At 45.2% G+C, this 16,319-nt stretch overlaps 1 protein-coding gene across 1 annotated transcript in view; it reads right to left on the bottom strand.

Annotated features, from left to right (window-relative positions):
• The window catches only part of ccar1 (cell division cycle and apoptosis regulator 1), a 156,413-nt gene that overhangs the window by 95,631 nt on the left and 44,463 nt on the right, over positions 1 to 16,319 (bottom strand). Inside the window, exons 11-12 of the mRNA XM_080205362.1 lie at positions 10,881 to 11,106; positions 5,087 to 5,200 (exon numbers count right to left, since the gene is read on the bottom strand). Of these exons, the coding sequence (XP_080061488.1) occupies positions 5,087 to 5,200; positions 10,881 to 11,106 (340 nt within the window). The remainder of the gene's footprint in view (positions 1 to 5,086; positions 5,201 to 10,880; positions 11,107 to 16,319) is intronic.

The raw sequence follows: 16,319 nt of genomic DNA, 5'->3' as shown, positions 1-16,319 counted from the left end.
AAAATGCATTACCTCGCATTTATCTAAATTAAACTCTATCTGCCATTCGTCAGCTCACTGGCCCAAATGATCAAAATCCTGTTACAATCGTAGATAATCTTCTCTGCTGTCCACTATGCCACCAATCTCGGTGTAGTCCGCAAACTTACTAACCATGCCTACTAAATGCTCATCCATATCATTAATATAAATGAGAAATAACAATGGACCTAGCTCTGATCCCTGGGGCACACCACTGGTCACAGGCCTCAAGTTTGATAAACAATCAACTACAACAACCCTCTGCCTTCTGTCATTAAGCTAATTTTGTATCCATTTGGCTACCTCACCTTGGATTCTGAGAGATTTAACCTTATGCAACAACCTACCATATGGTACCTTGTCAAAGGCCTTGCTAAAGTCCACGTAGACAACATCAACTGCATTTCCCTCATCTACCTTCTTGGTTACCACTTCAAAATACTCGATCAAATTTGAGAGACAAATTTGTATTAGTCACAGAGAGGGTGTAAAGAAGGATTAACTTAATACAAGGTAGGTCCATTCAAAATCTGATGGCTGAAGGGAAGAAGCTGTTCAAGTTGGTTGGTACTTGTCCTCGGACTTTTGTATCTTTTTCCTGACAGAAGATGGAAGACAGCACGTCCAGGGTGCATGGCGGTCCTTGATAATGCTGGCCGCTTTTCCGAGGCAGTAGGAAGTGTACATAAGTCGATGGATGGGAGGCTGGTTTGTGTGAAGTCATGCGGTCTTGGACAGAACAGAAGCCATACCAAGCTGTGACACAATCAGAAAGAACGATTTCCACGGAGCATCTGTAAAAGCTGGCAAGAGTCGTAACAGACGTGCCAAATTTCCTTAGTCTCCTGATAAAGTCAAAAAGTTGGTGGGCTTTCTTATCCATAGTCTTGGCATGGGAGGAGGGTGATTTGGACACCTAAAAACTTGAAGCTCTCGACCATTTCTACTTCAGCCCCATTGATATAGACAGGAGCATGTCCTCCCCTATGCTTCCTGAAGTTGATGACTATCTCCCTCGTTTTGTTGACATTGAGGGAGAGATTATTGTCGTCGCTTCAATTTACCAGATTCTGTATCTCTTTCCTGTACTCCATCTCATCATTGTTTGAGATCCAACTAACCACAGTGGTGTCATCAGCAAGCTTGAGAATTGAGTTGGAGGTTACAGGTATTGTATAGTAAGTGTAGTATAGTAAGTGTAAGTATAGTAAGTGGCTGAGGACACAGTGTTTTGGGGCACCGGTGTTGAACATCGAACATAGAACACCACAGGACAAACAGGCCCTTCGGCTGACAAGTTGCGCTGATCATATCTATACCTACCAAGCCACAGAACTACCTGTAACTCCCAATGTCATTAGATCCCATATACTCATCCAGAAGTCTTTTAAAAGACCCCAGTGAGTTCGCCTCTACCACCACCGACAGCAGCCGATTCCACTCACTCACCACCCTCAGTGAAAAATTTACCCCTGACATCTCCTTTGTACTTGCTTCCCAGCACCTTGAACCTGTGTCCTCTCGTCGTGACCATTTCAGCCCTGGGAAATAGCCTCCGAGAATCCACCCTATCTATTCCTCTCAACATTTTATAAACCTCTATCAGGTCGCCTCTCAACCTTTGTCTCTCCAGGGAGAAGAGACCTAGCTCCCTCAACCTATCTTCATAAGGCAATGCCTCCCAATCCAGGCAACATCCTTGTAAATCTCCTCTGCACCCTCTCAATAGCTTCCGCACCCTTCCTGCAGTGAGGCGACCAGAACTGCTCACAGTACTCCAAGTGGGGTCTGACAAGGGTCTTATAAAGTTGGTGGGCTTTCCTTATGATGATTGGGCTTTCCTTGAGGATGATTGTGAAGGTGTTGTTGCCTATCCTTACTGATTACAGTCTGTGGGTTAGGAAGTCTGGAACCTAGTAGCAAAGGAAGGACCCGAGCCCCTGGCCAGAGTTTGGAGATGAGTTTTGTAGGAATACTGGTGTCTAAGGCTGAGCTGTAGTCAATAAATAGGAGTCTGACATTGGTGTCTTTGTTCTGTATGTTTCAGGGTTGAGTGTAGGGCCAAGGGGATGGTGTCTACTGCGGACTTGTTACAACAGTAGGCAAACTGCAGTGGATCCAGGCAATCTGGGAGGCCGGAACAGATTCTTGCCACGATTAACCTTTTGAAGCCTTCATAATAATGGATGTCAGAGCCACTGGACAATAGTCATTAAGGCACACTGCTAGCTTTTCTTTGATACCGGCATGATGGTCATCTTCCTGAAGCAGGGAGGGACCTCAGATTGTTGTGAAGAGGGGTTAAAGATGTCTGCGTATACCCCCACCAGCTGATCTGCGCAGGATCTGAACACTCATCTGGGTACTCCATCCGGGCCAGTCACTTTCCGTGGGTTGAATTTTGAGAAGGCTGCTCTGACGTCTGCAATGATGACCTTGGATGTAGGTTCGTCTAAGGCTTCCAGGATGGAAGGAATGCTCTCGTTGACCTCTTGTCCAAAATGAGCATACAATGCATTGAGCTCATCAGGAAGGTGTGTACTTGATTTGATTTATTATTGTCACATATTAACAGAGTGAAAAATATTATTTCTTGCGCGTTATACAGACAAAACATACTGTTCATAGAGAAGGAAACGAGAGAGTGCAAAATGTAGTTTTACAGTCATAGCTTGGGTGTAGAGAAAGACCAACTTAATGTGAGGTAGGTCCAATCAAAAGTCTGGCAGCAGCAGGGAAGAAACTGTTCTTGAGTCATTTGGTACATGACCTCACTCTTTTGTATCTTTTTCCCGAAGGGAGAATGTGGAACAGAGAACGTCTGGGGTGCGTGAGGTCCTTAATTATGCTGGCTGCTTTGCTGAGGGGGAAGTGTAGACAGAGTCAATGGATGGAAGGCTGGTTTGCATGATGGATTGGACTACATTCACGACCTTTTGTAGTTCCTTGTGGTCTTGGGCAGAGCAGGAGCCATACCCAGCTGTGATGCAAAAAGAAAAAATGCTTTCTATGGTGCACCTGTAAAAGTTGGTGAGTGTCGTAGCTGACATGCCAAATTTCTTTAGTCTGAGAAAATAGAGGCATTGATGGGCTTTCTTAACTATAGAGTCGGCATGGGGAAACCAGGATAGTCTGTTGGTGATACGGACACCTAAAAACTTTAAGCTTTCAACTCTTTCTATTTCACCCCCATCGATGTAGACAGGGGCATGTTCTCCTTTTATGCTTCCTGAAGTCGATGACAATCTCCTTCATTTTGTTGACATTATCGTTGCCACACCAGTTCACCAGATTCTCTCTCTCACTCCTGTACTCCGTCTCGTCACCGTTTGAGATCCGACCCACTACAGTGATGTTATCGGCAAACTTGAAAATCAAATTTGTGCCAGCAATTTTACATGCCTTCATCTTGTAGCCTTGCTGTACGTCTTATAGACCTTGGTTTAGGCGATGGGAGGCCATGTGGCTAGCTTGGGACAGTACTGTCTTTTGGCATCTCTGATGGAATTCTGTAGATCATATCTGGATTGTCTGACATGAATGCCTCAGACCTGGACTTCAGCAAGCAATGGATATCCCTGTTCATTCTTGGTTTCTTGTTGGGAAGCACACAGATTTGCTTCTTTGGCACACACTTGATGAAGTCAGTTACTGTACTGGCGTACTCATTCGGGTTGGTCGCTGAATTTTTAAAATACTGACCTGTCTACAGGCAACATCAACACAAGAGGAATAAAGTGGGACATTAGAGAAAAGATTTTCACACAGGATTATTAGAATATGCAATGTTTCATCACAAGAGCCTGGAAGGGGCTGGAAGTGAAACTGCATAAGGACTCGAAAAAGAAGAATCTAAAAGAATACAAAACATGAGCAGAAAAATGGGATTAGAATTGACAGTTCAGTTGAAGAGCTGACACCATGGTTTTCTCTGACTGTAACTTACACGCATTGATTACTGGGAGCAAAAGTGACTTCTTCTACAGCAATCCCTGGGGTTGAGAATGACTTGCTTCCAGTCGTTTTTAATGGGTTTTGAGATTGCTGATAAATCTAATGTGCAATCTGCAGACTCTGTCACGTGTGAGGCAGTTTGCCCTTTAAAGGTCAGGTAGAAAGATCGTTTGAAACTCTGCATGCTCTCTCTGAAGCTTTGACTTTGTTGCTGCACATTCCAACAAAGCATTTAGTGCCTTTTGATTGAATTTTTTCTGTTTTGTTTGGTTCACAAGCCAGGGCTCCCTTTAAACAGCAGGAATGCTTGACATCTTGACAGATGCTTTCAGGAAATCAAGTGTTCCAGCTATCCTCCTGGGAGTTTCTTGCCACCACCATGTTCCAAATAGAGCAGTTACTTCTGGAGTACTGGTGTCATGGTCCAGTACAGCTGGTTTTAAATGATTAGCACCTCATTGGTGAGCAAGTTGACTTGGGATAGGATGCTGATGTTTGATTGTCTTTCTTGCCGCTGGATTTGCAGGATCAAGAGTGATTTTGCCTATCCAATCAACTGAAATTCAAGTGTGGATTTGCCATCTTTAGCACAGTTTACACTAGAATGCCTATTGGTGCTCTTCAGATATGAAACAGACATGTTCATATAGGCTCATCAGCTCATTCCAACTTCAAGGACAAGTTGGGGTGAATCAAGAAATAGATTAATATCGGCAGTGCCAAATGCAAGCAAGTGAAATTTAAAGAGCTAGGGACACAGACAAAGTATTACTATTGAGTAACAATTTGGAAAGTCTTTGGAGAGTTAATTCTTGGCATCAGACTGAAGCCTTTGTTTAGAATGTTATAAATTCCAAACAAGTCACAGTGTGACAAGAAACAATTAATGGCTGCCTGCTTTACACCACACTAGATGTGGCTGGAAGCGTATATTCTTAGCCATTGTTCAGATAAAAATATGCTACGCAATCAAAGCCAGAGATATCAACGTAAGAAACAACTATGTTTAAACAACGAGCTTGACTAAAATTCAGATCATGCATATTTATTTTACCTAAAAAAATCCATGCAATATTGAAGAGTGGAAGACAAGACTTAAATATTCTTCTACCTTTATGAGTCTTGCAGGATGCTGGAACCCTTCCCGTATCTCTTGGGAGTCCTCAGCAAGCGCACACGATTTGTGGAAGAGTTCATCCATACCAGGACTTGCTAACAGCATGACCTAAAAGGATCAGACAGTACCTTAAAATCAATGAAGAGCAGAATCATCCAATAAATTCAAGAAGCACATCTGCCCAAAAGAGAAAACCTAAGCCCTTCCAGCTCCTTGACATTTTTAAAGCTGGTTGTCTCCTGTAATCAACTTGATGCATGTCATTTACAGTCCAAAACAAGTCATTCAGACCAGCTTGTCTATCCCACTGTTCATGCTCCAGAGATACCTTCAACCAAACTTCACTAATTCTATTAGAATAACTGTGATTTTTCTCCCTCATACTTATCAAGGCTCCCATAAATAACGTTGTTAATTTCTTTTTAACTAATCTACGTAGTAGCAAGTTCCACATTCTTGTCGCTGTCTGGATAAAGGGGTTTTTCCTGAATTTGCTACTAAATTAGGTTAAATTTATGCTAAAATTTATGTATATAGAACATTGTATGTGTATATAGAATATATGTACATATGTATACAGAACATTGGCTAAGCCGTAATTGGAACAGTATGTCCAGTTCTGGGCAGCACACTGAGGAGGATATGAAAGCATTCAGGATAGCATAAAAAAGATTCACCAGAATTGTTCGAGGAATGAGGTCCTTCAGTTACTTGAGGGAATGGTTTTTCTTATAGAGAAGGTCGAGTGGAGATCTGGTTGAAGTATTCAAAATCACAAGGGACCCAGACAAAGTAGGGAGAGAGGAACTGTCCCTATTGATGGAAGGAGGATCAAGAGCAACAGGGCAGCGATTGAAGGTAATTGGTGAAAGAAACAATCGTGACGTGACAGAATCTCTCATGCAGCAAGTGATTAGGATCTGGAATGCAGTGCCGAAAGTGGAGGCAACTTTGAGAGGAACTCAAGAAGAATTGGATTATTAACTGAAGAGTAAAAATATACGGCGTTATGACATGACTGCGGGGGAGTGGCACTATGTGGTCCTTTGAAGAGCCAGTACAGAGACGATGGCCATTGGGCCTCCTAGAATTCTGATCCTGTAGATTTATCAGTGGTACAATTAGATAGAGCCCTTAGTTTCAAACTTCCGATAAATCTTCTCACCTAACCTGTCAAATCTCTTTCATAATTTATAAACCTTGCAGGTCAGTCTTCTCACTTGTAGTCTTGCCCTCTCAGTGACATCATCCAAGTAAAACTCTCCAGTGGTTCTTCTTGTTCAGTTTCATACACTGAATCATTTGCAAAATGGTACAAAAAAAATCAGGGAAGGAGACTGCAGGGATGTAGATGCTGGTTTTTCAATGATTCACTTTGGTGGAAGTAGTACAGAGGCAAGATAAAACACAAGGTGTCTGAGCAGAGGGACCTGTGCAGATATGCCTAAATCATTGCGGGTAAAGACAGGTTGAGAGCAAATAAAGTAAATTACATACTGGACATTATTAATAGGGGTACAAAGTGCAAAAACTTGTACAAAACATTGGTTGGGCTATAACTGGAATACTGGATCCAGTTCCGGGGAGGGGTCGCGGGAGGGGAGGGGTCGCGGGAGGGGAGGGGTCGCGGGAGGGGAGGGGTCGGGGGAGGGGAGGGGTCGCGGGAGGGGAGGGGTCGCGGGAGGGGAGGGGTCGCGGGAGGGGAGGGGTCGCGGGAGGGGAGGGGTCGCGGGAGGGGAGGGGTCGCGGGAGGGGAGGGGGCGCGGGAGGGGGGGGGGCGCGGGAGGGGGGGGGCGCGGGGGGGGGGGGGCGCGGGAGGGGAGGGGGCGCGGGAGGGGAGGGGGCGCGGGAGGGGAGGGGGCGCGGGAGGGGAGGGGGCGCGGGAGGGGAGGGGGCGCGGGAGGGGAGGGGGCGCGGGAGGGGAGGGGGCGCGGGAGGGGAGGGGGCGCGGGAGGGGAGGGGGCGCGGGAGGGGAGGGGGCGCGGGAGGGGAGGGGGCGCGGGAGGGGAGGGGGCGCGGGAGGGGAGGGGGCGCGGGAGGGGAGGGGGCGCGGGAGGGGAGGGGGCGCGGGAGGGGAGGGGGCGCGGGAGGGGAGGGGGCGCGGGAGGGGAGGGGGCGCGGGAGGGGAGGGGGCGCGGGAGGGGAGGGGGCGCGGGAGGGGAGGGGGCGCGGGAGGGGAGGGGGCGCGGGAGGGGAGGGGGCGCGGGAGGGGAGGGGGCGCGGGAGGGGAGGGGGCGCGGGAGGGGAGGGGGCGCGGGAGGGGAGGGGGCGCGGGAGGGGAGGGGGCGCGGGAGGGGAGGGGGCGCGGGAGGGGAGGGGAGGGAGCAGAAATATTGCAAAATCATGAGAAGTTTAGACCAAGTAAGACAGAAACGATTCGCATTATGAATCAGAGGGACATAGTTTTAAGGTAAAAGAAGCCATGGCAAATGAGGGAACATTTCTTCACACAGCAAGCGGCTTCCAATCACAAATACACTGTCCAAGAGTGTGTGTTGGGAGGCAGATTCAATTGAAGCATTCTAGAGAGAACTGGATCTGGAAAGGAAGCATTTAATATTTATTCGTGGGACATGAGTATCGTTGGCTGGACAACATTTATGTTTAAAAGTCTCACAACACCAGGTTAAAGTCCAACAGATTCATTTAGTAGCAAAAGCCACTAGCTTTTGGTCGCTGCTCCTTTATCAGGTGAGTGGGATTTCAGTTCACAAACAGGGCATATAAAGACAAATTCAATTTACGAAATAATGGCTGGAATGTGAGTCCCCACAGGCAATCAAGTCTCAAAGGTACAGATAATGTGATTGGAGAGAGGGTTAAGAGATGTGTATTGTCTCCAGCCAGGACAGTGAGTGAGATTTTGCAAGCCCAGGCAAATCATGGGGGTTACAGATAGTGCGACATGAACCCAAGATCCTGGTTGAGGTCGTCCTCGTGTGCAGAACTTGGCTAGCAGTCTCTGCTCAGCGATTCTGCGCTGTAGTGTGTTGTGAAGGCTGCCTTGGAGAATGCTTACCCGAAGGTCAGAGGCCAAGTGCCCGTGACCGCTGAAGTGTTCCCCAACAGGAAGGGAACAGTCTTGTCTGGTGATTGTCAAGCAGTATTCATTCTTCTATTATTGTAGCATCTGCATGGTCTCCCCAATGTATCATGCCTTGGGACATCCTTTCCTGCACCAGATCAGGTGTACACTTGCAACTTGGCCAACGTTGTCTACCCAATACGCTGCAGGAAAGGATGTCCCAAGGTATGGTACATTTGGGAGACCATGCAGACACTACAACAACAATGAATGAATACCACTCGAAAAATCACCAGGCAGGACTGTTTCTTCCTGTTGGGGAACACTTCAGCGGTCACAGGCATTTGGCCCCTGATCTTCGGGTAAGCATTCTCCAAGGCGGCCTTCACGACACACAACAGCACAGAGTCGCTGAGCAGAGACTAATGGTCAAGCTCTGCACACAACCGGGATCTTGGGTTCATGTCACACTATCTGTAACCCCCACGACTTGCCTGGGCTTACAAAATCTCACTAACTGAAATGGCTGGAGACAATACATATCTCTTTAACCTGTGCTTAACCCTCTCTCCACTCACATTATCTGTACCTTTGAGACTTGATTACCTGTGGGGACTCGCATTCCAGACATTTTGTAAATTGATTTTGTATCTTTAAATGCTCTGTTTGTGAACTGAAATCCCAATCACCTGATGAAGGAGTGGCGCTCCCAAAGCTAGTGGCTTTTGCTACCAAATAAATCCGTTTGACTTTAACCTGGTGTTGTGAGACCTATTACTGTGTTTACCCCAGTCCAAAGCTAGCATTTCCACATCATAGCATTTATGGCCCATCCCTAGTTGCCCTTAAGAAGGTAGTGGTGAGCCACCTTCTTGAAACACTGCTGCCCACATGTTGTGGGTTGACCCATAATGCTGTTAAGAAGGGAATTCCAGTATTTTGACCCAGCAACTCTGGAGGCACAGCGATATTTTTCCAAGTCAGAATGGTGAGTGTCTTGGAGCGGAACTTGCAGGTAGTGGTGATTCCATGTATCTGCTGCCCTTGTCCTTCTTGATGGAAGTGGTCGTGGTTTGAAGAGTGCTGTCTAGGGATCTTTGGTGAATTGCTGCAGTGCATCTTGTGGATATACACACTGCTGCTACTGAGTGCCGATGATTGAGGGAGTAGATGTTTGTAGATGTGGCACCAATCAAGTGGGCTGCTTTGTCCTGGATGGTGTCAAGCTTCTTGAGTGTTGTTGGAACTGCACCCATCCAGGAAAGTGCGAACTATTCCATCACATCCCTGACTTGTGCCATGTAGATGGTGGACAGGCTTTGGAGTCAGGGAGTTACTCGCTGTAGTACTCAGAATCTCTGACCTCTTTTGTAGTCTCTGCGTTTATGTGGTGAGTCCAGTTGAGGTTCTGGTCAATGGTAACCCCAAGGATGTTGACAGTAGGGGAATTCACTGATGGTAACACCACTCAATGCCCAAGGCTGATGGTTGTCTCTTCTTGAAGATGGTCATTGCCTGGCATTTGTGTGGTGCAAATGTTATCTGCTACTTGTCAGCCCAAGCCTGGATGTTGCCCAGGTGTTGTTTCACTTGAACATGGTCTGCTTCAGTCTGAGTTGCTGCAAATGGTGCTGAACACTGTGCAATCATCAGTGAATATCCCTACTTCTGACCTTATGACAGAGGGAAGATCATTGATGAAGCAGCTGAAGATCGCTGGGCCTACGACACTACTCTGAAAGGCTGCTGCAGAGAGAGCCTGAAGCTGAGATGACTGACCCTCCACAACTACAGCCATCTTTCTTTGTACCAGTTTACCCCCTGATACCCACTGATTCCAGTTTTGCTAGCACTCTTTGATACCACACTCAGTCGAATGCAGCCTTAATGTCAATGTCACTCTCAGCTCACCTCTGGAATTCAGCTCTTTTGTTCATTTTTGAACCAAGGCAACCATGGCACTAGGTGATTTGCTCCTTCAAAGGGCCAGCACCAGCTTCAGTATTGTAACCATTTGGTGATTATGTGGTGCAAATTCAGACCGATGGATGAGCTACTTCTATACTGAGTCAGTCTAGCATAGAACATAGAAAACTACAGCACAAACAGGCCCTTCAGCCCACAAGTTGCGCTGATCATTTCCCTACCTACTCGGCCTATCTAGAACCCTCAATCCCATTTACTCATGTACTCAGTCTCAATCTTGCCCAGATCCCATAGTTCAGCAAATTCACTTATGGAGAGAGTATCTAAAGTTTATTTATTAGTCACACGTAAGGCTTACATTAATACTGCAATTAAGTTACTGTGAAATTTCCCTAGTCACCACAGCCCAGCACCTGTTCAGGTCAGTGCAGCTAATCAGCAGTTCTTTCACAATGTGGGAGGAAGCGGAGCACCTGGAGAAAACCCACACAGACATGGGGAGAATGTGCAAATTCCACAGAGACAGTGACCCAAGCCAGAGATCAAACCCAGGTCCCTGGCACTGTGAGGCAGCGTGCTAACCACTGTGCTACCCTAGTGAACTGGGGTTTCAAATGTTTTCCAGAATGAGCAGTGCTCATGGTAAGTACATCCTCAGTGTAAAGTAAGTGATTTGCTTTCAGCTGCAGAAGAAAATGAGATTTAATCCAGTTTTGCACAGCACTGTAATGTTGTGGTAAAAAAGTCTCCTTTTCATAAAGACCAGCCTCATTCACAGAAGCACAGCAAGTAACTGTGAACATTGAAACAATGCAATACATGATCTAAAACACAAACCTTTGCGCTGTACAGATGGTCTGCATCTGGTGGATCAAGTGCAGCTGTGATCTTCTCCAGAGGATCCACCTCCTTATGAACGATATGGAAATTGCACTGATTTCCAAGTTGAAATGGTCTATTTAGAAGAAATGCGTCGACCCATGTAAATTGCGTATCAAAGAAATCACTTGGGATGTAAAGATTCTGATATCGGCGGCGAAGCTCCATCATGTCACAGGATGCACTGCATGAAAACCAAATATTGCAAACAATGAATAAAATAACCAAGACTCTACAGTTTTTCAAATTGTAACAAGGTCGCCGTATATTGTGGTTCATGCTCTTTCCTTTAAGATAATTCAAGTTAGCATGAGGTGACGTTGTTCCTGCAGCATAAAGAATCACCCGCAACCCCAATCACTCCGGGGGTCACCAAGTTCAGGAAAATGCTTCAAAGCCCCAGTCACATTATGCATTGTAGTGACTTCAAATTACACATTTTGGTCATATTTTTACCATTGCAATATGCTCATTGAAAATTAAAACAACAAAGAATAACAACAGCACAGGAACATGCCCTTCGGCCAACCAAGTCTGCATTGACACTTGACGCCTTTCGCCTTTATGTTGCCCATATCACTTCATCCCCTGCCTATTATGTAGCTATCAAGATGCCTCTAAACATTGCTATTTTATCTGCTTCTCCCATCTCCTGCGGCAACACATTCCACCCTCTGTGTAAAAAAAAAACTTGCCCCACTCATCTCCTTGAAACTTTCCCCCTTTTACCTTAAAGCTACATTTCTAATAACTGACATTTCTATCCTGGGAAAGAACTGAAGTAGTAGGTAATTAAAATGAGGCAAGCAGCTAAAAAAAGCCAACTAATACACAAAAACCAAACCATCCCCAATGATCAGTCTCAAGAACCTGCCAATAAATAAAATGGCAAACCTGGTCAATTCCTCCTAGAAACTGAAATATCCAACATACCTTGTAATACAAAATCTAATATTACATATTTCACAATGAATGATTGATAGAAAACAAAGTAAATCTAATACCTTGCATACATTTTTATTTTAAGGGCTTGACCTGTTTAGAATTCAGTTTTTTCTCTCACTCCTCAATCCAAGTAGTTGTTAAACATGTTGTATGAGGAAGACTCCACTTTGAGACAGAGGGTGCAATCCCTCAACATCTGGCCAATGGAGAGCCTTGCTTCATCACGGAATTCTCAAAATCACATACCGAGCAAAGATTCAGAGAGTAAATATGCCTCCTTAGCTTCTAGTCAGTCACTTTGACAACACTTGTACACATCATCATCCTGCAGTTTCTCCCTTAATAGGAAACAATCACAGATTGACTATGATGATATATTTTTTCACTCAGGGGTAAAATTGATTGATTATTTTTCCAAGTGCTTAAAACAGACCTGTTGCCATGGTCCAAAGCTATGGACCAAATGCTGGAAAATAGGATGAGAATAGAAAGGTGCCTCCTGGCTGGCACAGATATGCTAAGCCGAAGGATCTTTTTCTGTGCTGGAAACTCTATGAATCTGAATGATTGAATATCTGCAAAAAGACTGCTTATCGTGACATGCCTCTGCATTCTAAATTCCAAATTTAGTTCATGAAAACTACTCCTCACAATCTCTTTTAGAACTTGCAAGCTCTTATCTATGGAGTCATTGCAGTTTACAGCATTGGAATAGGCCTTTCAGCCCAACTTGTCCATGCAATCCCATTTTTATTAAGCCACTAAGCTAGTCCCAATTTCCTGCTTTGGGCCCATATCCAGCCAGACTGATCTTACCCATGTAACTGTCTAAACACTTCTTAAAAGACAAAATTGCACCCACTTCTAAACTACCTCTGGCGGCTTATTCCAGAAGCTCACCATCGTGTGAAAAAATTGCCCCTCTGGACACTTTTGTATCTCTCCCCTCTCACCTTAAAACCTATGCCCTCTAGTTTTAGACTCCCCTACCTTTGGGGAAAAGATATTGACTATTTACCTAATCTATGCCCCTCATTATTTTAAAGGCCTCTATAAGATCACCCCTAAGTCTCCTACACTCCAGGGAAAAAAGCCTCAGTGTATTCAGCCTCCCCTTTTCACTCTTTCTAGTTTAATAATATCCTTTCTATATAATAGGGTGACCAAAACTGTACACAGTGTTCCAAGTGTGGCCTTACCAGTGTCTTATACAACTTCAACAAGATATCCCAACTCCTTATTCCATGTTCTGACCAATGAAATCAAGCATACTGAATGTCTTCATCACCACTCTGTCCACCTGTGACTCCACTTTCAAGGAGCTATGAACCTGTACCCACGGATCTCTCTGTTCAATAACTCCCCCCCACACCCTAGTATTAACTGAGTAAGTACTGTCCTGGGTTCAATCAACCAAATGCATCACCTCGCATTTATTTAAACTCCATCTGCGATTCATCAGCCCACTGACCCAACTGATCAAGATCCCATTGCAATCCGAGGTAACCTTCTTCACTGTCCATTATACCATCAATCTTCGTGTCACCTGCAAACTTACTAACATGCCTCCTAAATTTTCATCCAAATCATTAATGTAAATGAGAAATAACTGCGGAACCAGTATCAATTCCTGAAGCGCACCACTGGTCATAGGCCTCCAGTTTGAAAAACAACCTTCTACAACAACCCTCTGCCTTCTATCATCAAGCCAATTTTGTAACAATTTGGTTCCTTCACCCTGGATCCTGTGAAACTTAACCTTATGCAACAACCTACCATGTGGTACCTTGTCAAAGGCCCTGCTAAAGTCCATGTAGACAACATCAACTGCACTGCCCCAATCTATCTTCTTTAGTAACCCTTCAATAAACTCAATTAAATTTGTGAGACATGATTTTCCACTCACAAAGCCATGCCGCTCCCTAATCAGTCCTTGCTTCTCCAAATACTGGCACATCCTGTCTCAGGATACTTTCTAACAAATTACCCACTACAGACATTGGACTCACCTGCCTGTAGGTCCCAGGTTTTTCCTGCAGCCCTCCTTAAACAAAGGCACAACATTTGTCACCTTCCAATCTTCAGGCACTTCGCTTGTGGCTGTCAATGATTCAAATCTCTGCTGGGGACCTGCAGTTTCCTCCCTAGCCTCCCACAACGTCCTGGAATACACTTCATCAGGTCCTGGGGATTAATCTACCTTGATGTGCTTTAAGAGTACCAGCACCTCCTTTTCTGTAATATGTACAGAGCTCCTCAAGACATCACTGTTTATATCAGCAAGTTCCCTAACATCCATGCCTTTCTCAACAATAAATACTAGATAAAACTGGGAAATATATAAATTAGGAACCATTGAATGTCAAGTAATCTTTGCCTGGTTGTGAAAATGCACATTTATTAAATGTTGTAAAAATTGACAAATTAGTGCATTATATTTTTCAAGCCACAAAAAAAGGTCATAGGAAAAGAAGAGGCCACTTAGTCCCTCCAACTGTTCCAGCAATCAGATCATGGTTGATCTGAGATATAATTCAACGTCGGTAGCGATTCATCGTGTGCCACCTTTCCCTTTTTCAGATAATCATCTAAATTTCCTATTCAACACCACGTTTGAATCTGCTGCTACCACAGGCAATGCATTCCAGATGCTCACCATTTTATAAAAGATTTTGCCATGTCACCATTGTTTCTTTTACCAATAACATTAAATCTGTCTCCTCTAGCTCACAATCCATCTACCACGGGGAACATAGAACATAACAGCGCAGAACAGGCCCTTCGGCCCACAATGTTGCGCCGACCAGCTTTTTAAAAAAAAACACTAACCCACTAATCTAAACCAATCCCATTTCGTCCATAAACCTATCCACAGATCTCTTAAACGCCCCCAAACTACGCGCATTTACAACTGCAGCTGGCAGGGCATTCCAGTCCCTCACCACCCTCTGGGTAAAGAACCTACCCCTGACATCAGTCCTATAACTACCCCCCCTTAATTTAAAGCCGTGCCCCCTCGTGCTAGCTTTCTCCATCCTAGGAAAAAGGCTATCACTATCCACCCTGTCTAAACCTCTAATCATCTTATATGTTTCAATAAGGTCCCCTCTTAGCCGCCTTCTTTCCAGCAAAAACAACCCTAAATCTCTCAGTCTCTCCTCATAGGATCTCCCCTCCATACCAGGCAACATCCTGGTAAACCTCCTCTGCACCCTCTCCAAAGCCTCCACATCCTTCCTGTAATGTGGGGACCAGAACTGCACACAATACTCCAAGTGCGGCCGCACCAGAGTTGTGTACAGTTGCATCATGACGCTGCGACTCCTAAATTCAATCCCCCTACCAATAAACGCCAAGACACCATATGCCTTCTTAACAACCTTATCTACTTGATTCCCAACTTTCAGGGATCTATGTACACATACACCTAGATCCCTCTGCTCATCCACACTATTCAAAGTCCTCCCGTTAGCCCTATACTCAACACATCTGTTATTCCTACCGAAATGAATTACCTCACACTTCTCCACATTAAACTCCATCCGCCACCTCGCAGCCCAGCTCTGCAACCTTTCTAAGTCTCCCTGCAAACTATGACACCCTTCCTCACAATCTACCACACCTCCGACTTTGGTGTCATCAGCAAACTTACTAATCCACCCAACTATACCCTCATCCAGATCATTAATAAAAATTACAAACAGCAGTGGCCCCAAAACAGATCCCTGAGGCACACCACTCGTAACTGAACTCCATGACGAATATTTACCATCAACCACCACCCTCTGTCTCCTATCTGCTAGCCAATTCCTGATCCAATTACCTAGATCACCCCCAATCCCATACATCTGCATTTTCTGCAGAAGCCTACCATGGTGAACCTTATCAAATGCCTTACTAAAATCCATATACACCACGTCAACTGCCTTACCCCTATCCACCTCTTTGGTCACTTTCTCAAAGAACTCGATAAGGTTAGTAAGGCACGACCTTCCCGCTACAAAACCATGCTGACTGTCTCTAATCAATTCATTACTCTCCAAATAACTATAAATCCTGTCTCTAATAATCCTTTCCAAAACCTTACCCACCACAGAAGTAAGACTCACCGGTCTATAATTCCCAGGGAAGTCTCTTCTCCCCTTCTTAAACAATGGGACAACATTTGCTGTCCTCCAATCTTCCGGTACTATACCAGAGACCAACGACGACCTGAAGTTCAGAGCCAGAGGCTCCACAATCACCTCTCTTGCCTCCCAGAGAATCCTAGGGTAAATCCCATCCGGACCAGGGGACTTATCTATTTTCAAACCCTCTAAAATATCCAGCACATCCCCCGTATCAACTGCAATACTATCTATTTTACACCCCTGCACCCCAGTGTCCTCCTCAGCTACATTCATGTCCCCTTGCGTGAACACCGAAGAGAAATATTGGTTCAACGCCTCTCCA

The sequence above is a fragment of the Carcharhinus amblyrhynchos genome, chromosome 17, assembly GCF_965287045.1.
Source record: "Carcharhinus amblyrhynchos chromosome 17, sCarAmb.v2.hapA, whole genome shotgun sequence".
NCBI classification, from domain to species: Eukaryota; Metazoa; Chordata; class Chondrichthyes; order Carcharhiniformes; family Carcharhinidae; genus Carcharhinus; species Carcharhinus amblyrhynchos.
The sequence above is the reverse complement of the archived record's forward strand: the minus strand, read 5'-3'. Positions and strand labels throughout refer to the sequence as shown.